A 27,163-nucleotide genomic window follows, 5' to 3' on the forward strand; every position below is an offset into this window, starting at 1 on the left:
TAAGCAGAATGATGAAAACTGACTCCTATATCCTCCAGCAGTTTAAGCCTATAGCAGCATAGGTATAGAGATAGCTTAGTATAACCTGAACCCCTGTAACTATAAGCTTGATCAAAAAGGTATATTTAAGACCAGCTTTAAAAGTAAACAGGGTGTCACAGACTATCACTGGTAGTCAGTGTAATAGGAGAGTACCCTGATAGATAACTACCTTTAAAAATCTATGAACCACTAGTAGGAATGTAAGGAACATTCAGATCTCTGTTATAAGATGGAGCCTGGTTATTTTGGGCAGGGGTCCTCAACGTTTTCCAGGCCAAGGACCCCCAAACTGATGGCGAGATGGAGCGAGGACCCCCTAATAATATATATATTGTATCAAATTGTGTAATATCAAACTGGTCCTATAGTCACTCTGTTACAGATGGAGTCATGTTAGAAAGTAATTTCTCCCTGGGATTATTTCTGATTCTGATTCATTGATGACTGAAAGACATCTTCTGCCTCCCTTTATCCGTTTACTACAGTGTGTTGAATTCATGTTAATGTTGATTTAAAGAAAAAATTGCAAGGGGAAACATAAAAAAAAGTCTAATCAACCAAAACTTTCATGACTCATATGCAGTACCTCTGTGGACCCCCTAGGGGTCGCGGATCCCCTGTTGAAGACCTCCGATTTAGGGCTTTATATGTTAGAACGAGGATTTTAAATCCTATTCTGAATTTGACAGGATACAGATGAAGGGAAGCTAAAATGAGAAAAATATGATCTCTTTTTATTTTCATCCACCAATTGAAAACATATATAAATATCTATGGTCAGGAGAATTGTTCCAGGAAATGACCCCTGTGGTACTACACAAGCAACCCTGGAGCATGAGGAAGATTTATGATCTACAACAAACGGAAATCTGTGAGACAAACAAGATTTAAATCAATCTAATGCTGTTCCCTTAATCCCTACAGAACTTTCAAGTCTTTTTAAAAGAATATTGTGATTGACTTTATCAAATATGATGGGGTTTTTTCTGAAAACTTTTTTCTGTAGCCCTTTTTAAAATGGGTGCAGACAGAACTTAGAAAAATGTAGTTCTGAATCATCATAAGCTCTGTGCTTTGCTTTGAATGTTTACCAAAGCCTATATATGCTCCTTAAAAAAAAGAAAAAAGCAACAACTAATCTTTCCCACTGCTGATATAGGTGAGCCAGTGTCAGTGACAGTGGACTCACAGGACTCCAACCTCAATCTATCTCAGCTGGCTCCTGGATCTTCTTATGAAGTCACCATCATTTCTACCCTTGGACTGGATGAGAGCGATCCAATCAAAGATACTGTCATGACACGTGAGTTGTGCAAATTCAAAAAGTTATAAAAAATATATTGCAAATACATAAGAACACTGAAATGACAGTCTTTGGATCATTATGATTTTATTCTGATATTTTGCTTTTATATTTTCCAATCTTACAGTTTTCCCCATTTTAGGTTTCTGTTGGTAAAAAATAATGCTTGCTTTTCATATACTTAGTTTTTTACTAAAACCAACCTGTATGGGAAATTTTGCATCTTTAGAAGTATAGATAAATTCTTGTTCTCAATTCTCTTTTTATGATCACTTTCTTTATCACCTTTAGTTCCAGACCCGCCCACTAACCTGCAGGCTGTCAATGTCAATGACACCACAGCATTGCTCCTGTGGCGTCCAGCGTTGGCCACTGTTGATAAGTACACTATTGTTTATGGCTCGGGTTCAGGTAAGCAGTGATGAACTGGGGTTTCCTTTCTGACTGCTGAAAATCTCAATTTCAAAATATTTTACAGCACATCTATTTATCTATTTTGCAACAGAGAATATTTCATTTCAGTAAAACAAAACAAATTTTGTTAACCTGAGTAAATTACAAATGGGATTAAAAAGGCATGAGTTCAAAGAAAAACTGTATCTAAAGAAGCTAACTGTTCCCCACCCATTCTAAATGATGGGCTAACTGTGGTTAGGCAATATGTGCCTGAAAATAACCTGTTTGAGAACATAGATCAGGTGAAAAGAAAAGAAAAGAAAAACAATGTATTATACCTTGAATTCAAGAAATTCATAAATAGATAAGAATTGCCTTGAAAGGCTTACAATTCATTATGTCACACAGGTGGGTCCCTCAGGGACAGTATAAGAATTAAATCCATTCTTTGGTGATTTGCTTTAATAAGCAGAAACATATTTAATTAACATATAATTGTTAAAATATCTGTTTTAATCAAGAAAACACTTGCCCAATAGAGACCAAAACATTACATCATCATCCATATACCATATGACAAGTCATATGGTTATTTTCATATTTGAATTTGTATTTGATCTATTTATAAGCTGTATGAGTCTAAAATATTGGCCCAAAACCTGTTTCTGTGCAGGATCTGAACTGAGGCTCACCGTCTCTGGAAATGCAGCCGAGCAGCAGCTCAGTGGCCTGGAAGGATCAACCACTTACACTGTCACAGTAACAAGTCAGCTAGGAAGCCTGGAGAGTTCACCAGCTACAACCAGCTTTACCACCAAAAGCAGTGAGCAACCTTTCACACCATCCAATACCAACACATTTTCTAAATATGTTTCTAAAGCAGCGCTAACATGTTCGTTTCTATATTACAAAACTAACTTATGAAGAACACAGTGATCTACGACGGGGAAAAAAACTATACTTTTTCTCTTTAGGCTCAAGGTCGGATAATGATGGTGCGAACGATCTTAAGGCCAGCGATGTGACCCCTCGGAGTGCTGTCATGTCATGGATTCCTTCTTCAAAGCCGGTGGAAAAATACGTCCTGCTTTATGGTAGAGAAGGTGAAGACCGAAAGGTATGAAAGCTGTTGGCATACAAGTTATTCTTTTTATTATTCTTTATGTGTGGTTAAATGTGAATTCCTCCAGACTGAGCTGTACTGTACTGTATTTCTACAGGGCTTTCCTCTCTGTTATTGATTTTGTTCAAATTTGAAACTTAGCTAAGAATTTGAGCATGTAGATTTAAAAATGTTTTCTTACTTGCAGCTGGCATGTTCATGCATTCCTCTCCCTTTCCTGATAACTCTTGATCTCTGACATTCTGACAGGAAATGATTGTTAGCCCAGATCAAAGACAATACAAGCTGACTCGACTGCATCCAGGATCTCTGTACAAAGTGGAGCTACAGTCTATAAGGGGAGGTCAACTGATAGGCAGCAGTTATACTGACTTCACCACTGGTACCTCCCATTATTTGAACCTTAGAGACCTGGCAATTGACTGATAAACCGTCTGTCTTATCATATTGTTTCCTTTCCTTCATCCAAAGGCACGCTGCTGTTCCCTTACCCCACTGACTGCTCTCAGGAACTGAAGAACGGTGTCTTCACTTCAGACGTGGTGGAAATTTTCCCTCAAGGGGAACTTGGCCAGTCAATGAATGTCTACTGTGACATGGAGACAGATGGCGGCGGCTGGACGGTAGAGTCTGAACTGTTTGTCCTGTGGCCCTGCTGAAAACAAATACAGCATAAAATATAAAAGGCCTTATGCAGTTTCTGCAGATATTACACATTGATCAGAAAGATCTTACAGTCTGTTATATTTAGCTGTTCTGCGTTATGTTGCACTGCATGTGCAGGTCTTCCAGAGGAGGAAGGACGGCTCGGTGAATTTCTACAATGGCTGGAGGGATTACGTTTCTGGGTTTGGAAACCTGAGTGGGGAGTTCTGGCTTGGTGAGAGAAACTCTTCACAGTACTGAAATGTTTATTGGGCCAGAATGCATCATTGATCTTCTCAGAAGACTCGAAACATGTGTCTATTGTCTACCCAGTCCATTCTCAACCTTGGGGTCTAGACCACAATTGGGGTCACAAGATGGTTTCTGGGGGTCGCCAAATCATTCAGGAAATACCTAATGCGCAAAATTAGTGTAGCTTCTTGCTGGACATTATTAGGGTGGCTAACGGTCTCACACAGGCATTTTATTACTCAAAATCAGTTACTGCTGGTTGTAACTAGGCTTTCCCAAAACAGCAACAACAAGCCTGTCGCCAAGGTCACAGTATTAAAGAGAAAGCTGGAGCAGTGTGCTGTGCGAGTGGATGCGGGAAATACTAAAATGTTCCCAGAGCTGGAGGACTTTATAAAGAGTTACGATGTAACCATTTAAACTATAATATGAATTATTGCCTTTAAGCTTGGAAGACTGTTTGAAAGTTACAACAAGTACTTTCCGAATTATAACTCACCAGAAAAGAATGATTGCATAGACCTTTTACCACCTTCACCACACACCACCTGTCATCAGAGCTGCAGGACGCTCTGCTCGATCTCGCCTCTGATCCCTCATTAGACTGTTTCCTCTGCATGCATGCTGGAAGAATTCTGGTTGTCAGTAGCAACAAAGCGACAACTGATTGACTGTTTCCATTTGCATCCACAAATCTATCCGAAAAGACCTTTTCTTTGCACAGTCATGTCTAAAAAGATGTGAACGCAGTTGCTGTTTAAACAAGCAGGCCCTGCCTTCACATTAAATATCTGCAGAAAAACATCTCTTCTTTTCAGCAGGAAGTTATTTTTCTCAGAAACATAGATGTTTAAAATTAAACATGGGATTTTTTTCTATTGTCTTTAGCACATGCTGTTATCGTTTTTTTTTTTATTAAAAATGAATTAAAGTTTGGGTTATTTGTTTACATTTTAACGTCAAAATGATGGAATGTAGAGAACATTGTTGTTCTGTTTGGGAAGTAAGACTAATAGCTGAAGTGAGTTATATTTTGTAAATGCGACCTATAAGTATATTCATGAGGAGGTTGTGGACAGCAGTGTTAATTTGGGGTTCATGACTCAAACACTCCTCTTAAACCAGGCTGAACTTTGTTTTTTGTCTGTTTTCATGGACAGACTTAAATATCATTTTCCATTTATTTCTGGTAAAACATGACACAAAAATTATTAAATTAGATGCTTTGCAAATAATAAATTAATAATAATAATAATAATACAACTTTTATTATGATAATCAACAAGAAATTTAAACTGAAATGTTGTGACTTATTTATTAATTCAAACATGACGATTCAGACTAAGATGTCCTTTTAAACCCAGCAGGCTTACAATTCACACCCCTTTACATCCTTTAGATAAAATCCTCAAATCTTTATAAATTGCTGTATTAGATAGAAATATCTTTTTCATCAATCCTGCATAAAATGTCTTTTTTAAATGCTTCAACCTTTAAACTTAAGGCTGTATCGTAATCCAAAATAAAAACATATGGTAAAACAAATACAATGATCTTCCATGATAAAAAACATGCTGGTTTTTCCCCTCACATCGTCTCATTAATGTCTCATTGTAAAACAGATGCTCTCTGGTTTAAGATTTAAAATGTGAATCTAGTCTTCAAAACACTGTTTCTCTTTATTTACACTCCTGTTGACCAATGCTGTTTCATTATTTAACACTTAGGTGAAACAATGTCTTAAAGAGATACCATATCCTTCCCATAAAAACACACCAACGCATACACCCAGGATAAGTGAAGTAAAACAAAAAAATCTTCAATGTCTGAAGAAATTTCTTTCTTCTAGGCCTTGACAACATTCACAACCTGACTAAGATGACAAGGATGAATCTACGAGTCGACTTACGAGACGGAGACGAGCAAGTCTTCGCTAAGTATACAAAATTTTCTGTGGCCAAGAGGAACTACAAACTGAGTGTGGGGGGTTACAGCGGCACTGCAGGTGAGATGGAAAATATAAGATCATGCTGTCTGCTAAAGTCTGTCTAAAACTGAACATAAAATAAAACCTATTCCTTTTTTTATGTTTCACTCTTTCAGGTGACTCCCTTAGTTACCATGACAACTGCGTGTTCTCCACCAAAGACCGAGACCCAGCACCATGGATCACCCGCTGTGCTATTTCTTATCAAGGAGGCTGGTGGTACAAGAACTGCCATGAAGCAAACCTGAACGGCCTCTATGGAATTGACTTCAAACATCAGGTAGCATTGTTAGAAAAACACTACAGTATACAGCCTAAATAAGTGCTAAACTGGCAAAAAGGAAAGAAATGTTCCAGAACATTAAAGTCTGTGGTAAAATTAATTAAATTCACTCCAGGTTGGTTTAAGGTGAACTAAAGGCTGTATTTTAGGAAACAAATCTCATGGCCTTTAAGTATGCTGGACGATCCATGAAGTTTTTTATGAAGCAGTTGGGCTGTTTTACTTCCGTGGGCCATGGGGACCTCTTTAGACTGCCTGCCTTTATTTAATCTTTGAATATCAGTAGATTTAAAACAATCAAAAATACATGTTAACTTCTCTTTTTGGGTTTTAGGGTGTGATCTGGAAGTCATGGAAAGGAGAAGACCACTCCATCCAGTTCACAGAGATGAAGATGAGACCAGCATCCTTCATATCTACAGTTAGCAGAGCAAAGTGAGAATAAGGATGAAGATATATTATAAATAAAGTGCCAATGTATGTACACAAATATTTTAACAAAAGCCTTGCTCTCATTTGAGAATAGAATAAGAGCTTTTTTGTTCTTTTTTTTTTATTTGTAAAAAGTCAGTTATCATTGTTCAACTGTATGCTGTGGAGTTTCTATCTTTACAGAAACAGTTGATCAGAGTTAAAAGCCGGTACCTTCATAAGCAGCCACTTTTGGATTCCAGTTTTAAATTATTTAGAGATGCAAGACTAGTGTTTCTAATTGGTAGAATCGTAAACTGGCCAAGGTTATATCTTTATGAATGTTAAAAAATAAAAAAGGATAAACTGTAAAGTACTTTAAGATGAGATAAAGATGTAAAAGTAACATAACATCCAGTAAGTGTCTTGACAGAATATCAAGATTCTGCCTTAAATTGATGAGAAACTTGCATTAGCAAAAATTTATGATTGCCTAAGAGTTTTAGAATCCAAACATATACGACAAATAACGGCTAAAAGAGCAGAGTCAGTGTTTGAGGAAGTCATAATAAATATAGAATGATGGTGTCTTAGTAACTTTAAAAAATATCGGTGCTTTCTATTTATTGTCAAACATTTTGGCCACCATTAAAAAGATACATAATTTATGGAATAGCCTAAAACGCCTCTCTTCTGATCAGGACAAAACATCAGCATATTTTAAAGGTTTTAGTCCCCAATTTAAAAAAAATAAATAAATAAAGTTAATACTAACAATATTAGATATTTAATAGCTATTATTGGATATTGGCAATTTTATTGGCATTTCGATGCAAAGGTTTTTTCTTCAAATTCACTCCTCTTTTCCGGTTTCCATACATGTAAATATTCAAACTAATTATAAGCTTTCGGAAATTTGAAAACTAAATAGAGCACAAGAGCTACGACGACATTCTGATGGGTTTTTAAAGTATAACAGTGAAAAACAGAAGGCAAAAAAAACCTCAAAAAGTTTGGGAGAATAAACTGAAAAACAACCAATTTAGACCAGGTTCAATGATGTTTAAGCTTCTGCAGGACTGGAGACCTTAAATTCATCATAAAAATAAAATAGAAATATATGTCATTACTAAATCTACACTAGGCTGGGGTAACGCCCATTACTGAACTTCTCTCCAGAACTGACAGTTCATGTAAAATATGCAATAAAAAGCTGGTAATAAAAAATGGAATCACGTGTTCCCAATGGCTGCAGTTTTAGGTTAACGGTTCTGTTTATATATTGTTCTGTTTGCAGCATTAAAAGCTAAATGTTTTTTTATTTTGTTCACTCTTTTTTTTCTGTAAATAAGTTTATTAGTATGTCTGTGCATGTGCTTTTACTCTGAACATTTAGAACCTGATTGTTACAGTACTGAAAATATAAATATATGTATCTTTTTCAATCAAAAGCCAATCAAAAAATATTTTGTTTATTTCTAATTGGATTCAGTATTCATCTCTGAAACTCATCTGATCAGCCCTGCTTCAAAGCTCAGCACTGCCCCCTATTGGTCATTTTCCACTTTGTTAGGTCTGTGGCTTCTCAGTGATGCACCTGCTGTGGTTCAGCTGCCATGACAGGTGCATCACTGTCCTCACTGTGTTTGTCTTTCTGTTTTTCTTTGTCTTTTTGTAAAAGCATCTTTGTTTAACGTTGGTTTTTCTCCCTATTGTGCCTTGTCAAAGATTACAACAATAAAACGATTTAATCTGAAACTTGAAGAGTTTCTCTACTGGTCTTAAAATGTGTTTCACTTTCTGACATCTTTAAAATAAAATATTGGTTCTTGCACAAAATGCTTTAATTTTTTTGTGTGTTTTCATTTGTTTGCATGTCAGATGAGTTTAAACGAAACCGTTATCTTTACCTTTAACCACCCTGTTCTAAATGTTGGAGGATCCATGATAGGTCCGTTTCTTTGTCAAAAGACCTGGAAATGTTGTTTTTTGTTTAGTTTTTTCCATGGATTCCTGGGAATTTTTGATAATAATTAACAGTTTGGACAAATTAATACATCATCCAGGTCATAGTCATTCCAAAAAAAGAAAATTAAAAAACAATCCACTGGACTTTGTTTCCAAGAAGCTTTTTCAGTTCCAAATGTCAGGAATAGCGTTGAGTTTGAAGTTTGAAGTTTTAAGTTGTAACCCATCAAAGCGTTGTTTTTGTTTTGAAAACATGCAAAATGGAATACAGATATGGCTCATCAGACCCAAAATCATTCTTATTAGGTCAGTATCTCATTCCTTAGGAAACCTGTGTGATGACAAAACAGAAGGGTAGAAAGGGTCTCTGGACGATTTAGAGAAATTGTGTAGCCACATGATAAAAGATCTACAGAAGATTAGATTATTTTTAAAAACTATTTTTCCTTTAGTTAAATCGTTGGAAAAAATCAAAACTTGCAAAATTGCCATAAGCTGGTTACAGAAGTGTTTATACCACTAAACAAAACCTTTTAAAGAAACTGAGATAACTGTAATATTTTATATTTTTATCACATAGCACATAGATGAAGATTTGAGATCAGACATGTATAACAATTCATCATTTCTATCACTTTGACTAAACCCGGTTTTGTTTTTGGCAAAAACATCTTTTGAAAGTGTGACTTAAAACTCTAATTATGGTTTCATGAGTGAACAACACTTTCTCCCAAAAGGTACTGGGATATTTTAGCCAGGTCTGGGAATTTACTTTAGAAAAAAATGCTTCTCTAAGTCTTACGATTCAAATATGCAAACGTCTTATATGAAAACATAACCAATCTGAGTTCGAATTTTCTACAGCTCTATAGAGTGTTTTCTTTGCACTAAAGTTTCATTTACATAGTTTTTTAATAAGTGTCTCAAGAGAAATTGGAGTTTCCAAGAAAGCTGTGTTCATATAAGTTAAGAATGATCTATGCATTATAGATGAATTTAATGTCACTTCCCTTCACTTTTGAGAACCAGAACATTCATAGTTAAACTCTGCATAAGGTAAAGCTGAATATATAACACCCAAGGTCATTTGTAATTTTTTTACTGCCACCTCTTTTTTTTCCCACTTTAGGGATTAATGTGAATTGTAGAAATAATTAATTAAATAAAACCTGTTCTGTCTTAATTATTCTGCATTTTGTTATCAAGTATAAACACATTTTCAGCTCCCTCAGGATGCAGTTGCTTGGGGAAGTTGAAAAGGTCAAAAGAGCTTATTTACCTTTCATTGTAGAATGGCTTATAGTTTTGAGAACTGGGATTAATCACAACAAAGTAAAAATGGTAATTTAAATTTTTTTTAAATGAGTGGGTAATGAGAGGGAGTGTGATATGATACCTTGCAAAAAAAAAAAAAAGGATTATATTTATTATTACTGCATCCGCTGGAAGAGAGACATGGGCATTTTATGACAGTAAGTTTTTGTTTTGTTTTTTTAATTCAGACTCTCACTGTTGACATGCTAGTTTTGTTATTTTTAAAAGCCAACACCAAAATGAGATTTTTAACCTAACAAAAACTAAACTGTAAACCTGTATTTTTATCTTTCAGCACCTCTCCCAGATGTCCTTTTAAACACAGTTTGGGTTTATTTTTTTTAATTGGCCCCCAGTGTAAAAGTTCCTACCCCACCCGCTCACCTGCTCCCCAGGCAGCCAATCACAATGCTTGTTTGGTGATCTCTGAGTCAGCTGGGCTCCTTGTTTACAGGTGCTTGTCACCTGGGACTGCTGAGTTATCTGAAACTGGGAGAGTGGTTGGATAATATTATGGTGAGGAGGCAGACTGCAGGTAAGGTCATCCCAAAACCACGAAACAGGAGGCTGCAAGGACACCTGCATCAGGAGGACCACTGTGGCTTATCGTTTGGAGGGAAAATAGGAGCGATTCTTGCAAAGCAGGGATGTTTACATCATAAAGAAAAGACAAGAAATCTAATTTCCTCTGCTTTTTTCACTTCTTGGAGAGAATTCTGAAACAGAAGTTTATACTGAGAGGAAAGTGGGGAAACAAGCAAGAACCAAATCAATAAGCTAGATCGGTAAGTTTTCTGCTGTATGTTCATAGGCATTGATTTTATAGCTAACGGTTATTTCTCTTATTTATCACGTACTGTATTAGTTTATTGATAACGTTAAAATGTTTATTACTTTAAAAGTTTTATGGGCTTAACAACCTCTAATAATATCACAGGCTATCATTAATCATCAAAACAAATTACCCTTTATTGCTTTACATGTTTTATTTACTTAACAACAACTAATAATATTGCAGGCTATCATTAATCATCAAAAGGAAATAAACTTTGTTGCTTTTTTTATGAGCTTAACAACAACTGTTATCACAAACCAACACACACACACATAGACATATACACACACACATATTTATATATATATATATATATATACAGTATATCTTTTTTTCTGAAAAACCTAACGAATTAATGAATCATATTTCATGTAAGGAAACCTGCATATTCATGAAAAAAAAATATTTTTTGATGGTTCAAGTTGTGATTTTTCTTTTTGCTTGTTTCAGTGTTAATTTATGATTAGGCATATCTGATGGTGATATCAAACATGTTTAAAGTGGAAAATGAGACAAATACTTTTTTGCAAACATGCAGGCAAAGACTGGTTCTGTTACATTTAGTTGAACACAAATGCAATGCTGTGAAAATGTCAAATGTTTCACTTTTAAAACCACCTTGTTCAGATGATTAAAAGTGAATTAAGGCAAAACGAAAATCTAAATTTTTATTATTTTAGATATTTAACATAACGGCCTGCTAATATTTTTAAGAGACACACAACATTGTGAAAATACAAAATGGGCACATTTTTGCATTTTGTCAACTTATAGCTGAGCTCAGAGAGAAACCTGCTAATTACCTCCTGCTTTCACAGAATTCTTAACCATGATGTCTCCAGACGACCAAACCCTGGAGGATCTGCTGTATGGCAGCGACATCGGTGACAAGACGGAGGCGGTGGAGCTGGCAGGAGGCCCAACAGTGGTGGAAGAGAATGTTGCTCCAGAAAATGTGATTACAACATATTTTATCTACATTTCCATGAGCATAAATAGAAATCTTAGACATATATATATATATTTTTTTTTTTTACAGATATTGTAGTTCTTGTTTGTGCTGCATTCAAGTTGCAGCATAAGAAGAACATAAAAACAAGCAAAAATGTTGTCAACCCAACATTTATGATGCTTTCATTATACAGTTATGTTCAGACTTGTTGCTTACATCAGATTTAAATTGTTTTCCTTTTGGTTTGTTTTTTTCATGCATGAAATAATAGAGTACAGATCAAGCAGCCAACTTTTTGTTTGTTGGCGTTGTTTTAAGATTATTTATGGTTTATACTTTTTTGGGTACAATTGATATAGGCTAAGCATTTACTATTATTTACATAAAAAATTATGTAAAAAAAAAAAAAAAAACTAGTTGTTATCCTGACAGAAAGCTACAGTACAACTAAATGCTTCCAAGCACTGTTAAGCAGATCAATAACATTGTTAGTTTTTTTTTTACCTTAATTCCTATATGTTCTTTTGACTGTAATACAGACTATATGATACTGTGCATTTCATATTTTTAAAAAGCAATATAAAGCGAAAAAAAAAAGATTTTTACAATCACCATGACAGGTAAATAGCACCACAGAAATTGTTTAGACTATAGAGCAGAAAGATGTTTTTGATTCTTAAAATATGATTACATTTTGTTTGGACTAAAAACATGCAATGGCTTTATTTTTTTTTTATTTTTTTTTTAAAGCTAAGTAAAGCTAAATGCTATGAAGTTTGTTTCTAATGGGAAATGAGACTGACACTTTATAAAACATAATGAAACACTTCATTGTAGTTCAATTCGGGAGTAGAAAAAAAAATTGCTTTTATTTGCTTTTTGTTGTGAAAAAAATTATTAACAGATGTCTTAATAATAAAACAACTCTATTGATTTTAAAGCCTTCAGATCTTTCTTACAGTTGTTGAACAGATTTTCTTAGAGGTCTATGAACGCTCTCTCCCGTCACCCTAATTTTACAGAATCTTAATCTTTCATTTTCAATGATAAGAACTTTCTTCATCAGGTTCCAGCAACTGTGTCTATTCAAGAGCCAATCATATGTGCTGGATGTGGCAAGCAGGTGTTCGATCGCTTCTTCCTATTAGCTGCAGGGAGGGTGTGGCACAGCATCTGCCTCCGCTGCAGCCTGTGCCACTGTGAGCTACAGACTCACCCTTCCCTCTTTTGGAGGGATGGAAATATCTACTGCCAGCAGGACTACAGCAGGTCTAAATGATTCCCCAAGCTGAAACAGTTCCCAACATCTGTATTGAGTTAATATGAACTTCAGTTTCTCACATCTGGTTTCCCTCTCATTAGGATTTTTGGAGGCGGCCAGTGTGCTCGCTGCCTTCAGCCAATCCCACCCACTGATTTGGTCATGAGGTCTGGTGAGCTGACCTTTCATCCTCAGTGCTTCTCTTGTCAGGTTAGTAAAACACAAAACAAAACAAAAAAACACCTTTAATGTTTTAACATTAGTAACAAATAAATGAATGACTTTAAAACCATTAAATTGCAGGAATGTGATCTAAAATTAATGCCAGGGAGCCTCTACTGCATGCAAGGTCCAAATCTGTACTGTCAGTCACATTACAGTGGCAATGGGGGAAATCTGCTGATGCAAGACCCCTCACAATCACATCTGAAAGAAGGTCAGTGTTGGTCAGCCTGAAAAAAATCAGCTGCAATGCAAATAAATGTCAGAAAAACTTTAAAGATGTAACCTAGTAACAGCTTTAATGTTATGTTTTCCATTTCTTGAAACCCATGCCTTTTATCTGCTCTGCCTGGAATAAAAAGTTGGTCAATCTAAGTATATTCTTACTTCTACACAACAAGAATATAAGCCTCACTGGATGTTTCATGTGCCTAAGCTTCAAGTTTCAAATTGTGTCCATGCAAACAACTAGAAACAGTAATTCAGAGATGTTGTCTCTGTAAATTTGCTATTGTTTACCCTTTTAGCAGTCGGGCAGCTAGATGAATATGATGGTGACATAATGAGGCATTTAACCCTCTGATGCATGAATTATGAAAGCCTTGATCAAGATTTTTATCTCAAGGTTTTTTCTTATTCTTAGGACATGAAAAAAATGTTTTAACTTTTTTTTCCCAAAAAATATTGTTGTTTCATGAAGTTACAGATATGTCCACTGGAGTGGACTATGCGCACATGAGAACTCAATATATAATAATATGAATATATTAAAAAAAATAATGATCTAGTATTCTGTTGTAAAAAATGCAGACCATTGATTCATTTTATGCTTTGAAAAATATTTCAACATGTTTTGTTTAATTTTTTACAATATAAAGGCACAATGTTAAGAACCGAATAAGGAAACCAATGATACTCATAGCTTACTGAAGTGACTGAAATTCCTCAGGATCTGCTGCTGCCTTGAATGTCTCCTGAAGTGTACTTAGGAAGGGTCTTACAAAGGGGAGCCTATATGTGTTTGCTGGGCGGTAAGGTTTCACTATAGAAACCATAAAATCAAAGAGATATTTACTTTGTACAGTAGTAGCTGTCCACTACAGTGACCACTATGCACCAGAGGGTTAACAAAAAAATACTGGCTTAAACCTCTGCACTGTAAATCTTACAGTGATACCGGTAGTTTACATACTTATTTGCCAGCATTAGCAGTCATGCCTCCCTAATCAGCCTGTCAAGAGGTACCTAGGCAAAGTCCAGGTGAGGCCAACACCCATCTATTGATCTGGGGTCAAGCTAACTATTAGATGTTAAAGAAATATTAACTGTAAATTAACTTACATTAGGCTTTGCAGATAATTTTTTCTTTTACAACATATAGTTCAACTCAGTGTGGACATTTAGCTAAATTATGCAGCTAAATTGCAGACTCAAAGGTGCAATGGTATTTAATTTAACCCTACTGCAACAACACCTAACAACATGTGTCTGCCATTTGTTCATGGGCAGAGTACTCAAAAATTGTACTCAACTAAGACCAACAATTCTTTATAATCTTCACTATTCATTAGTGTTGCGCCGATGCCATTTTTTTTAGGCCCCGATACCGATACCCGATACCTGGCTGTGCAGTATCGGCCGATACCGATACCATAATAATGTAAAATAATTGCCATCATGGCTTTGTCAAGCTGCTGCCTACCTTTGTGAAGCAGGAAAAAAATCTAATACAAAGTGAATCCAGTAGAACTTTTTATTAAAAAGTTCTACTGGATAATAAAAATAAAAAGTTTTTATTGCCTACCAGGACTGGGTGACAATAGTTGAATAAACTTATGGCTCTCAAAATGGTATCGGTGCCCTATTTGTTGGTACTCGCCGATATCGATACCACCATTTTAGGGTAGTATCGGGCCCCCGTCCGATACTGGTATCGGTATCGGTGCAACACTACTATTCATATTCAAGTAAAAGTGAAATAGTCTTGGTAAAAAGGCTATTAGGCCTTAAGGCTAATAACGAAGTAACAACAACATCTGATATGTAAAATCAGATGTCTAATAAAAACAAAGACAAAAATGTAAAGTTTTGTGAAAATTCTGGTACTTTAAAATCTCAAATTAGATGATTAAGATAAACAAAAAATGTAACAAAAACAATCAGGTAGAAACACACTTTTCCAAACCAATTTTCTTTTTCACATAAAATGGATGAAACCATTTCTTCCATGGACAATATGAACTTGTTATGTTAGCCTGACCCCCAAATGTCGAGGTTCACGTAGGCATAGGTTCAAAGAAAAGGAAAACTCATTTTGATATAAACAGTAACTGTTTGTGTTCATCTGGTGAACTTTTTTAAAACATGGTTAATCATGGTTTAATCAGCTTAACATTTCACTCAATTGAGAGTACAAATCTTCTGTCAGGACTGTTATTCAAGTAAAGGTGAAAAATATGGTGCAGTACAACTGCTAGAATATATTTTTGTAAAAATTCATCATGGTAAATGTTACGACTTATTGCCCACCTCTGTTTTTACTTTATATAACATCTGGCTAAGGTCTGTGCTGCTATTCAGTCTATAGTTGCAGTTAATAGTTCAAACAAACATCAATGCTGTCCCCATTCTTACAATACAATGTTCTGTAAAATTGACTAGCTGGCTGAGTTCTGGCATATTTACGGCAATCTACAATATATCTATGTTCTGTTGTGCAATGTTATTCCTACAAAATAAATACAAAAAATGAATATGCATTTGATTGTGCATTAGAATATATATATATATAGGATTTTTATCATATCAGGAAATTAGACTTGTTTTTGTTCAGAAATTACCTTCTCATGCAATGCTCAGCAAAACAATGTGACAATCCGTAGATGTAGTTCACCCATATATAACAGCGGTGGGTCAACTTTAGCTCTTTCTTCTGCATTAACATCTGTCAGGTGATTGTGATCTGGTAACTGTAAAGTGCCTTGAGATGACATGTGTTGTGAATTGGCGCTATATAAATAATCTGAATTGAAATTGAATTGAATTGTGAGGCATGACGATTAATGTAGATCATGTACTGAAAGTGTTTGGGTTAACTGGAACTTTCATCTGAAATAGGCCTATTTTTAAACCATAATATCTAAACATCCTTCAACTCCAAACCGATGAACTAAAAAAAGGTTTCTGAAAACCATTTCTAACATCTTTGTATTAAACCAGAGACGGGTCAAAGCCAGGTCTCAGGTGAAGGGGAGGAGTCTGTCAGCAGTCCTGAAGCACGAGTGGACGACAGAGATGCAGGTGGGCGGACGCGCAGACGGACCAAGCGGATCAGGACCTGCTTCCGCAGTGAGCAGCTAAAAGCACTCGAGTCGTATTTTGCCCAGAAACACAACCCTGATGGCAAAGACTGGACCTGCCTTGCTCATAAGACTGGCCTGCCGAAGAGAGTGCTGCAGGTACACATTTATTCCTCCTCTGAAAATATAAATGCAATTTTCTTTATTTAATTTGTATGATAAAAATTAAAGACAATTTTTCAGTCTTAGAGATTTCACATGAAGTTTATAGTAGGAACTTTATGTCATATAATTTTCTTTCTTTGTAGCTATTTTCATTTTTTGTAATCATCTTCCATAAGCTTTCCTCCCTTCAAAAATATTCCCTCAGGTGTGGTTTCAGAATGCTCGGGCCAAACTGAGGCGCTCCCTCAACTCGGAGGACTCCCAGGCCAACTCCCCCTCTGCTCCCCCAGGGGCTGTTACCATGGCAGCCACCCCTTCATCACTATCCTGCTCTCCTCTAGACCAGTCCCCTTTTCCCACCAGCACCATCGACCAGCTACAGCTCTCCTTGCTCACTGGTTCAGTCCACGAACCGTCTGAAAGCCCAGCTGTCACCCAGTCATGTCAAATGTTGCAAAGCCCCAATTTTTTTCTGGACTACGACCCCCAGGGTGCATTTGGTTGCATCCCAACTCTGGAGCCCCATCTGGAGTTCAGGGAGGCAGAGGGAAGAGTAGAGAGAGAAGATGATGCGCAAACTTTCATACCAAATTACAGTTGACTGGTGGTTCTTTAGTGAAGTCAAACCGTAGATGCAAGAACATCTTGGATTCAGATAAATATCTTTAGTCTTAGAGAAAGAGACAGGGCATGGTGTGGTTGATATTCAAGAATCATTTGGGCTCCAAAATGGTTTGGAGAATCATTGATTGCTTTAGGTATCATAGATATGTTAGTCTAGATTATCAGGGGCACAATAATAGGGGGAACGGTTAGGAAGATTCTGAGGGCCCTTGATTGAGGTGGGGCCCAAAAGAAGAAGAAATGATATGTCCAATTAGAAATTTCAAATATAAAAAGAGAATCCAGCAGTAAAATAAATTTGTGTTTTCCCTTATTTTCAGCAGTAAACATTGAAACAAAGCATGATTAAATAATTTAATAAACTATCCAAGTTTTTTATCCACCAGTTAATGTATATTTAACTTTTTCATGCTTTGATAATTTTACAAATTTTACAATAAAATTTCAATTGAAAATTTAAATGATACTCTTCAGTGCATCTTCAAAGCAGTTTTAAAGCTTGCATAAATTTTTTTTAGAGGGGACCAGATATGTCTAGCCTGATGTAGTCCTACTCAATTCTAGTCAGAATATGAATCTGATACTGCTCCATAGAGCTGTGATTATGGGGCGTGTTTTGAACGAACCAGGAAAAAAATGCCTCTGCACTCAATTGGATAGACCCACAACCAATAAGAGCAACGGAGTGCGTGACGTATGTTAAGCGACGCATAGTTGTTGTCAACAAAAATCAAAGCGTGAAGTTTCCACGCCTAGAATAAGAAGATGAGCCTTGATCGCGTTTCTCTGTTCCTCTTTTAAAATTAATTTGCTGTCGATATCTTCTAGAACAGACCTAATAGCAGAATCTACTCACCTCAACTCTCCTGCGGCAGCCATTGTTGTTGTCACCCAAGCGCGCTTTGGTCATATGGTTGATTACGTTACTGTTGATCATCTGTCCATCATCGTATAAAGCCCGCCCTGACAATTTGATTGGATCGCCAGAGAGTGGGCGATCATACTCGCGCTACTATTGAGCAATGCCAGACCGAACCTCCCGACCTCAACCCTTGTGGGCGGGAATAAGTTCGGAATGGCACCCAGGCTAAGATATGTCTTTCATGGGGCCCAAATTCCTGGCGGTGCCCCTGTAGATTATAACCTGCTGTTTCACGACATTTTCTTTGCACGTTTTGTGTGACTATTTCTCTTTAGCTGCAAGTCAGTCAGGAAATCCTATAGTGGCAATTAGGTAAAATGGTTCTTTATGGAAGCAATTTCTTTTTTTAAATAATTTTTTTTTTTTCATAAAACCCTCCAACAGGTGATGTGAAGCTTTTTGTTTAATCAAAACTCAATAATCGAAATAATCATGAAATGTCTTCATCTGAGTGATTTACCATATTTCTATATGGTACATATTGGTCCCAAATTTAAAATAAATTGCTAGATAATTTATAGAGGTTGTGTGTGGTTCTGATTAAGAAAATGGATGCACTATTGATCTTATTTTATCTGTTTTTAATTTGAAAGTTTGCGATGCTGGATTTTCAGACCATTTGCCGGTTTTATTTGATGTGTTTCCTTGCCTTCTTTTATAAATAAACATTGTGCTTTTCAGCAGCCCTACTGTTTTATTAATTCCTCTTCTCTCTGCAACTTCTACTTTTTATCACTTAACTGCACAGATTGTTTGGAGAAGTTAGATGCTGGGGCTTCTTGTTTTAACTTGACCTCTCAGATTATGGCTCCTTTTTTCAGAGCCACCTAAATGAAAAAGGGACAGGTTAGAGTGCTGCACTGAGTTAGTAAGAATGTGAGTATTAGTTCCCCTATATCTCCTCCTTTTACTCTTCCATCACCAGCACATGCTTGGATGCTGTTAATTAGTCTGAACTCAACCATCTAATCACAATAGGAAGTACAGCTGCTTATATAAGGATGCTTGTTCCTGCTTTATCCAGCTCCAGTTCTGCCTTGCTTTTTAGATTTTCCCAAAAGAGCTGCCTTTGCTCTCTCTAAAGACCTGGATGGGTGTACAGATGTTGCTCCAGATTGGCTGAGCTATTTTCTAGAGGTTTTTGTGTTCATGTCTGAGTCCCATACAGCACCTCTCTCATCCAAAGTGCCTCAAAGCCTGGTTCTTCACACCTTTTCTTCTCTCTGTAGATACTACTTTTTGGGTCAATTTTCTAAAAACAGGCAAAGCTTTCCATTTTAAAAATTACTCTATCGCTATAAATTTAACTGCAAGGTCACTACCGTACTTTAAAAAATACAGAACGTAATTTCCCGAATATGAACAAATGCCTTTTATCTCAGTCAGTGACTAACAGACCTTGGATAAATTCAATTCAATTCAGTTTATTTCTATAGCACCAATCACAACACATGCCATCTCAAGGCCCTTTACAGTTCGACCAGATCATACAGTCAAGTTTTCTATCGAAGGAAAACCAGTTGATTGCATCGACTCATTGACTCGGATGCAATCCCTCACACTAAGCATGCTTGTAGCGACAGTGGAGAGGAAAACTCCCTTTTAACAGGAAGAAACCTCCAGCAGAACCAGGCTCAGTGTGAGCCGCCATCTGCCGCTTTAAGAATAGACTGTGATCTTATCTTTGAAGCCCAAATCAAATCAGAGGTTTAGTCTTACTTTATCCAACTTAGACAGGTGGCTAAAGTAAAACATTATTGAGAGTGGAATCTATTCTTTAAAAAAAAAAAAAAAAAAGTATGTGTGTTATTTTTAAAAAAAGAGCAATTTACTACTTAGTCACCTACTTAGTCACCGAAACAAAGATACAAACACCTACGGAGAGTAGTCAACATCAAGTTTACACCTGTATGCATTAAGCTTTTACATTATTGTAACCGATTAATTACACTTTTAGGTACATTTTGAAAGACTGTCCAAATGTTTTGGAAGATGACAAGTTTATTCCTTGAGATATATTTTCATTTTTCCAAGGACATAACTGATGTGAGCCCGTTATAAAAGTCAAAATTTTGCATGTTTTCTAAGCCATAACAAAGCTTTGTTGGGCTACTCTATAAAGCTTGGAACTCAAAGCTAATCCAGACATTTAGAATAGAAAAAGCTTCCTGGATGGAAAGTGAAACATCTTCAGACTTGGAAAACAAAGTCCAGTGTTTTTTATTATTTTTTTTTAACCTTTTTTGGAAGGTAAAAACACATAATTTCCAACCAGATTAAAAACAAAAACTGTGGAAAAACTTTTTTTATATATATAAAAATAACTAACAGCTTTCATTTTGCTCATCATTGCCCAGTTTGTACACTATCACTGTCTACTTGAGCTTATGTCACTAAAATGACAGAAAAACAGTATTACCCACAAACATTTTACCCACAAAAAAAACCTTTCAAAATATTTTATTATACACATCACTCACGAACTATTTCAAAGGAACTCAAATGGGGAAACAAAACAATAAAAACAATTGAAAAAAATCAAAGATTATATTGTTAACTGTAGTTCTGCACTCCACCAGTAGGTGGTGACATTTTTACATGAAGCTTCATGAACTGTGGGGTTCATTAAACAAATTGCTCAATGCCTCATGAGACTTAATCTCACCATCACTCCAAACCAAAAACCAGGAGGCACCAGGGAAAAGCACACATGAGGGGCAAACTAACAACGAAACCAGCAATGAGGAACTGCACAGGAGGTGTATCGATGTAACCTGACAACAGCCAGATGCATGTCTCGCTCCACCTAGCTCCACTCACATACATCTGGGAACCCGCCATAGGAATTGCCTTTACTGAAGGCTGGGCCTTATCAAAACTCCTTGCATATGATTGGATAAGCCACTTGTCTGTCATCTTTATTGACGTGCTATTTCGACGTGCTATTTCGACAGCGGATTTGTGGGCCGATGTGAGAGATGCATATAAAAGACGTTGACGCATGCTGATTGTCATTCCTCTTCTGTGTATATCCCAACCAGCCACATTATTGCACCTTGCTTGTTCTGAATGAAATGCTGTGCATTGTTAAAGTATGGAGGTTGTAGGATTGAATCGCCATTTATGGTGCATTATGGTTTTCTCCTGATAATGTAGTTAGGAAGATGAGTTGTCATTTGGTTTGATTGATCTTTATTAGGTTCCTTTTGTTTGTTGTTTTTTTGCCTTGGTTCACTCTGAAGTCTATGCATTCTCTGTAAGCTGGAAATATGTTAACCTAATTCCATCTAATGAATCAGCAGCCTGCCTGTTGGAACTCATCCTTGTTGTTGTTCCTTGGGATTTGTTGAGTATTGGGATCATTAACAATATGTTGCAATCTGAGCTTTTCCCTTAGACAGGTCATTAGAAATATTTCGTCTAATTGACAGTTTATATTATTAAAGGTTTATTTCACTGTTTCCTGTTTGAGCTTAAGCCAAAGAGCATGCACCACCCCAGTTATTTTCTGATATATTCACTTGTAAATCAATGTTTTATCCTTCTATTATTGATTGTTTGTTTTCACTTGAATTGTCCATAAACCATCTACATACTATGACCTTTTCCCTTTAAGTGCTAATAATAATTGTGTAAAGCTTAGATAACAGTTAACAACAGATAACATTTCTCAATTGAAGATAATAAAATGCTTTGATGACACATTGAAAGTTTATTTTAGCTGCTTAAAAGGCATACATCTACCTTTCTTACACAATGTTTGTTATATCCCGATTAAACCAAAATCTAAAACCACAGACGTCTCCACCTGCTGCAATCAATACTTTTATTTAATTTGACCCAAACTCAAATCCTTTGGGGGGGTGTGGTGTTAAATATGAATCTCTTGACCTACATCAATGTAATAAATACTTCAACTTCCTCAACAGCTCAGTCGCGCTAAAGAGCTAATATTAGAGTCCAGTGGATTAAAGGAGAGACACATCTAAAAGTTACAGATAAAGGCCTTCAAGGGCTGGAAGTTAAGACCTCTGTTTTTTTTAAACTTGTTTATATTATTTCAATATGCTTTAAAAAAAAAAGTCTGAACAGCTCAACTATAGCAGCTCCAAATTGCTGCCACTCATGTTGTAAATTGTTCTTAAAAAGAGAGCAAATCTGTCCCCCTTAAATAATAATAATTCAGTAACTAGAAATTCATTTTCATATTTTCATATTAAATTCCATTCTTCTTTAAATGTTTTTCAAAGTTTTAGCTTTTCACAGAGCATGAAGGTCTTCACCTGAGTCATATTTTGATGTGCTATTTAAATAAAACTGAGTGGAGATTGTTAACAGAATGATGAATTTCAAGTGTTTATATCTCTTAATTTGGAGGGTTATTAAGATGAATAAATAAAAGCCTAAAGGGTCCTCCAAAGATTAGAAAAGATGTTAAATCATGCCCTTATTTATAAAACAGGACCTAACAAATCCTAAGTGCACAGACCAAACATTTAATGAACAAGATAACCTGAAGCAAAGTTACTTATCTTTATTTGTTATATTCAAATTTAAAGAGAGTCTATTTTGTGCTTTCAATAGCAGTTAGTCTAAACTAGGGTTCCTCAACTACAAGGATGGGTGTCCTGCACCTTTTAGGTGTGTCTCTGTTTCCACACAGGTGAATTAAAACTCTTCAGCATACAGTCCTGCTAATGACCTGACTACTGTCATGATTGGTTACTGAGTAAACCCAATATGCAGAACACACACGGAGGCTGATGAAAAGTTTAACAAGGTTTATTGTTAACACAAGCACGTGAATATTGCACAGGAACTGGTTCGGGCCTGGGGGCAGGTTCACTGGAGTCTGCAGGGATGACAGTTCAGTTAGCACAGGGACTGATGAGTTATTGGTCTTTGAGTTTGCTGATGAATACCTTAAAGGAGTCCGGGTTTCTCTTTGAGAGAGGAAACTGTTGGGTCCAGAGACTGTTTGTTCAGCAGAGTCCAATAACCGCTTCAGCGTCTTACTTCTGACTTTGAGGGCAGACCTTGATTTGGGTTTCCAGCTCTTAGCCAAGAGCTGCAAGGGAATCCAGAGAAGAGTCTTCAGGTTTGGATCACGAGGGCAGGCTAGGCAGGTTAAGCTCATCCAGAGCTTCACGAAGAGACAGGATTCCTGTGAGGCAAAAACAAGGAAGAGTTAGAATCTTATCTCAACTGGAGATAGCAAAGATTCTCAGGTTTACTAGGCTCAGGTTGCTAACCAAACTAGATCAACACTGCGGCGTTGAGGCAAGGTCTGAAGGCAGGTTATATGGCAGTGGATCCTCTGATGATGAGATGGGCCACAAGTGTGTTGGAGGCTCAGCTCAGGAGGACCCACGGCGCACTCTGCTGGAGGAAGGTGGTACAGCTCCAGATCCCAACAACTACCTTACTTGTCTCTGTTAAGGCAGAGACACAACTTCAAGTTGCAGGACACTAGGCCATGAGAATTAACAAAACATGTTCTAAACAATCAAAACTTTCATGATTTAAATCTAGAGATGTATAATACTGAGCATTCATTCAATAATAACTAGAGAGTAATTCTTCATCTTGCACTTTTGGAATTAATTTAAAGCCCTAGAACATTAAGACTTAAAATGGTCAGAAAAAAAAGAACTAAAAGCCTCATTTAAGCCTCATTAATTCAGATTTCTATTTAACTTTAAGTATGCAAAATTATAACCCCAATTTAAAAAAACACCAAATAAGTCTAATGCTCCAAGAACAAAAAAAAAAAACTAACAAGAATATGATGGTAAGATGAAGGTTTAAGTACCACCAACTCAGAATAAGTGATGAATTTGGCCTCTTTGAATGAACCTCGCTATTAGTAAGTCAACATTGGCATTCACGCTAAATTATTTCAGGGTCAGATCCAGCTTTATCTGAAGCTAAAGCAGAAATTATATCCTGCAAGCAGTGAAGAAGTGTTAACAACTAGAGTCAAGTTTCAGATGCTAACAGATAAAAACGAGCTCCTGAAACACTAAGATCAATTCAGCTTTACACACAACCCTTTAATTCTAGTTCTGTTTTTAGTTAGCAAATAATGACTCTGTGGAATCTATTGTTCCTGTGCAAAAACTCAATGCTTTTATTAGCGGCGCCCAGCTGGATATAGCCCTGTTTGGGATTTATACATTTCAATTACATGCTCAACTTCCTGGCGCCACACAAACATTTCCTTTTTAACAATGAGATTCAGAAGTAATAAAAAGACCTTTTTTAATTCAGTCTTGAAGCTTCCTATTGACTCACAGTTAAAGGTGTGTGGGAACATAAATGATGTTATTTTCATTCATGCAAAGGCCTCGTTTGGTTTCAGCTCGGAAATTGTGAGGGGATTACTAAGACATTCTTTAGATGCATTAGTGATTTCCTATCGATACGATGCTAATTACAACCACAACCATAAAAGAAATCCCAGAGACTCGTTCTAACCAGAAACATCTTAATGAATCATTTGTGTCCACTTCCCCTCATGCCAAGCAAGCAGCTATAATGGCCTCCGTGCCGAACCGGACAAACGTTGCTGAGCTAATAAGAATCCAGTTTCAGGTATTTGGTGAATATGTTAGTGGGCGTCAGAAGGTGGAGGAACCAATCTGTGATGGCAGACTGGTGGAGATCAGTTGGTGCTTTTTAAAAAGGTCTGAAGCAACAAATGTGACAGAAGACACAACAAGGTGCCAGACAAGACACAAGGTAAGAAATGACTAACATGTCGGAAGAGTTTTTTATATGTTGAGGGAATTGTTTCAGCTCCTGTTTTAATCTTATACCTGATGGTATATCAAGATGTGCAGAGCAGCTAAGAAGTAGTAGAAAAAGGAATGGGGGTTTAGTTAACCAAGTTCCAACTTAAATTAGAAATATGTGGTTAGTAAAATCACAGTAAGTTGAAAAAATTTGATATTTTAATTACTCAGGATCATGTTTATGAACCTTTCCTGCATGTCCTCATGTTGTCTTTAAGATCATAGATCTTTATATATAAAATGATGACAAGCACATCTGTTCTGCCACCAGGCTGCACCCATATGGGAAGCTTCTTTTTCAGAAAAAATATGAGCACTGCTTCTTCAGTCTAAGAGGTTCTTTTCTACGGGTGAATGCATCATGATTCATTCTGCTAATTGCACTCATAAGAAAAGGCATTTAGGTTTTGCTTTGCTTAATGGTAATATTCTAATAATACAAATATAATAATGAATACTTTTAGCTGTATGAGGCTTAGAACTTTACTATGCACCAGTCTGTTCAATTAGCGTACTTTCTGAGTTGAAGAGAAAAATTTGTATGTCTATAGTCAATTGTCTATTGATCTATTTTGCTTTTTGAGTCTTGATGTAAAGTATTTTATCATTTGGATCAAAAAAAAAGAAAAAAAAGGACAATTTTAAACTGAAAAACAAACTAAAATAAATGTTTGTATTCTGACTCTCTTTATGTTAGATATAGTAAAGGCTCATTTTGCTGCTCTCTATGATTTCTGCAGACATTTTCTTTTCTTTCATAAACGTTAATGTAGAAAAACCTTTTTTCTGAATTTTCGGGTTGTTTTAGACTAGGCTGAACAACATATTAGGATACTTAGTTGTCTATTTCTAGAAACATTCTCAAGCTTGCTCAACCTGTTTTAAATCAGTTAATATAAAAAATATTTTTACACTTTGTTAGGTTATTATAGCCTAGACTCACATCAAATGATTTATCACAGTAATAATGCTTTAGCTGAAAATTAATTAGGAAATAAAACTAATCCTGTTTCGTTTTTTTTCTCATAACTCAAGTTTACTCTTTTATTTTTATTTTTTTTACAATTTCTACCAAAGCCTTTTCTTTCTTATACAACTGAGCCAATCTGAAAAAAAAGTCTTAACTTTTTATTTAACCCATGCTTTTATGCCCAGTATAACATGCTCATTGCTGCTGTTTTCATGTAGATGAGACTGCCTTTCCGTATTGGAGCCTCACAGGTCACCCTCCTCTTCCTCGAACTCCTCTTCCCAGTCCCACCAACAGTTTCCACACATCCTTTGTCCTCCTTGGCCTTCTATCCCACACTGGACAGGCGTGAACTAGAGTCACCTCTGTATGACCTCAAGTCTCCTCTGCAGGACCTCAAAGACCCTAAAAACTGGTCAAACTGGCCTCAAAGCCCTCAGAATACTCTTTCAGAGTCTGAGGAGAAAGATGAATCATGGGAAGAAATGCAGCTGATGAGGGCCCAGAGAGGAGACCTCCTGGAGCTCCCGCTCTCCCCATTCGCTGGGGATAACTCGTTGGAGATCAGAAACCATCAGGAAGGAGGAGAAGGGGAGGAAGGCTGGAAGAGGAACAACGCTCTAACCTCCATGGCCGGAGGGCTTCAAGCTGTCAGCCGAGAAAAAGGAGGATTTGGTTTCCGCTTCGGGAGGAAGAGTCGGCGAGAAAAGGGGAGAAGGGGTGGAAGGGTAATGGAAGAGGCTGGAGAAGAGAGGACAGGTGAAAGCAGAAAGAGAGGTTTCAGCTGGGAGGAAAGATTGGACTAAGAAGGAACAAAGTTTCTAAGAGGTTTTATTAAAAATGCAAGTCTTGGGTTAAACAGAAGTAAGATTTTTTTGTTTGTTTTCCTTTATTCAGACATAAAGAAGCAGTCAGTTGTATCTAATGCATTTTACTCAATGAAAGGGTGCTGAAAGCTGCTCATAGCATCATAAGGCAATAAAGAAGATTTTCCTCTAATAAATAAACTGTTACCATAACATTACTTCAATGTTTGATCCATTTATAATAAAACTACATGAAACTGCACCAATGAAAAATAAATCGTGAAGTAAAATGTGAAATTTTGACTTGTATTTGTCTCTGATGCCTTTTTTGATTAATAAATAAACTGATTTATTATTCTATAAATAAAAAACAAAGCATGGTACACTTAGTGATGTAGCTAAGTATTTTAAATTCACTTAAAAACCACTTAATAATTATAATAAAATACCTATTTAAGTATTTAAAAGCTTTATTCAAGAATAAATAAATAAAAACATTTCTAAGGCAGCTAAAAATATCCAGAAAAGGGAGAAACATTAAAAACTAAACTGAGAATAGGTCAAAAGGCAAAAGTCTGCAAGTTTCCTA

At 36.3% G+C, this 27,163-nt stretch overlaps 3 protein-coding genes across 4 annotated transcripts in view; all 3 read left to right on the forward strand.

Moving 5' to 3' along the window:
- The window catches only part of LOC119779917 (tenascin-like), a 55,172-nt gene extending 47,980 nt beyond the window's left edge, over nt 1-7,192 (forward strand). For both annotated transcript variants that reach the window (XM_038279766.1, XM_038279767.1), the window contains 10 exons: nt 1,202-1,345; nt 1,637-1,756; nt 2,415-2,564; nt 2,716-2,858; nt 3,114-3,246; nt 3,336-3,487; nt 3,648-3,744; nt 5,611-5,766; nt 5,865-6,028; nt 6,366-7,192. In XM_038279766.1, the coding sequence (XP_038135694.1) occupies nt 1,202-1,345; nt 1,637-1,756; nt 2,415-2,564; nt 2,716-2,858; nt 3,114-3,246; nt 3,336-3,487; nt 3,648-3,744; nt 5,611-5,766; nt 5,865-6,028; nt 6,366-6,470 (1,364 nt within the window). In that variant the 3' untranslated portion in view covers nt 6,471-7,192. The remainder of the gene's footprint in view (nt 1-1,201; nt 1,346-1,636; nt 1,757-2,414; nt 2,565-2,715; nt 2,859-3,113; nt 3,247-3,335; nt 3,488-3,647; nt 3,745-5,610; nt 5,767-5,864; nt 6,029-6,365) is intronic.
- Nucleotides 7,193-11,382: 4,190 nt separating this feature from the next.
- LOC119779899 (LIM/homeobox protein Lhx9-like) lies at nt 11,383-17,059 on the forward strand. Its single transcript, XM_038279745.1, has 6 exons — nt 11,383-11,514; nt 12,578-12,780; nt 12,874-12,982; nt 13,076-13,208; nt 16,214-16,452; nt 16,664-17,059. The coding sequence occupies exons 1-6, from the start codon at nt 11,389-11,391 to the stop codon at nt 17,057-17,059; spliced, it is 1,206 nt and encodes a 401-aa protein (XP_038135673.1). The 5' UTR covers nt 11,383-11,388.
- Nucleotides 17,060-24,418: 7,359 nt separating this feature from the next.
- LOC119779912 (pyroglutamylated RFamide peptide) lies at nt 24,419-26,741 on the forward strand. Its single transcript, XM_038279757.1, has 2 exons — nt 24,419-24,745; nt 25,987-26,741. The coding sequence occupies exons 1-2, from the start codon at nt 24,431-24,433 to the stop codon at nt 26,572-26,574; spliced, it is 903 nt and encodes a 300-aa protein (XP_038135685.1). The 5' UTR covers nt 24,419-24,430; the 3' UTR covers nt 26,575-26,741.
- The last annotated feature ends 422 nt before the right edge of the window (nt 26,742-27,163 follow it).

This window comes from Cyprinodon tularosa, unplaced genomic scaffold (genome assembly GCF_016077235.1).
Source record: "Cyprinodon tularosa strain WSP-4 unplaced genomic scaffold, ASM1607723v1 ctg153, whole genome shotgun sequence".
NCBI lineage: Eukaryota > Metazoa > Chordata > Actinopteri > Cyprinodontiformes > Cyprinodontidae > Cyprinodon > Cyprinodon tularosa.

Coding starts and splice junctions, on each gene's coding strand:
- LOC119779899 (XM_038279745.1), top strand. CDS start 11,389: ATGATGTCTCCAGACGACCAAACCCTGGAGGATCTGCTGTATGGCAGC. Junction 12,781..12,873: donor TGCCAGCAGGACTACAGCAG/GTCTAAATGATT, acceptor CCCTCTCATTAG/GATTTTTGGAGGCGGCCAGT. Junction 16,453..16,663: donor TGCCGAAGAGAGTGCTGCAG/GTACACATTTAT, acceptor ATATTCCCTCAG/GTGTGGTTTCAGAATGCTCG.
- LOC119779912 (XM_038279757.1), top strand. CDS start 24,431: ATGCTAATTACAACCACAACCATAAAAGAAATCCCAGAGACTCGTTCT. Junction 24,746..25,986: donor GGTGCCAGACAAGACACAAG/GTAAGAAATGAC, acceptor GTTTTCATGTAG/ATGAGACTGCCTTTCCGTAT.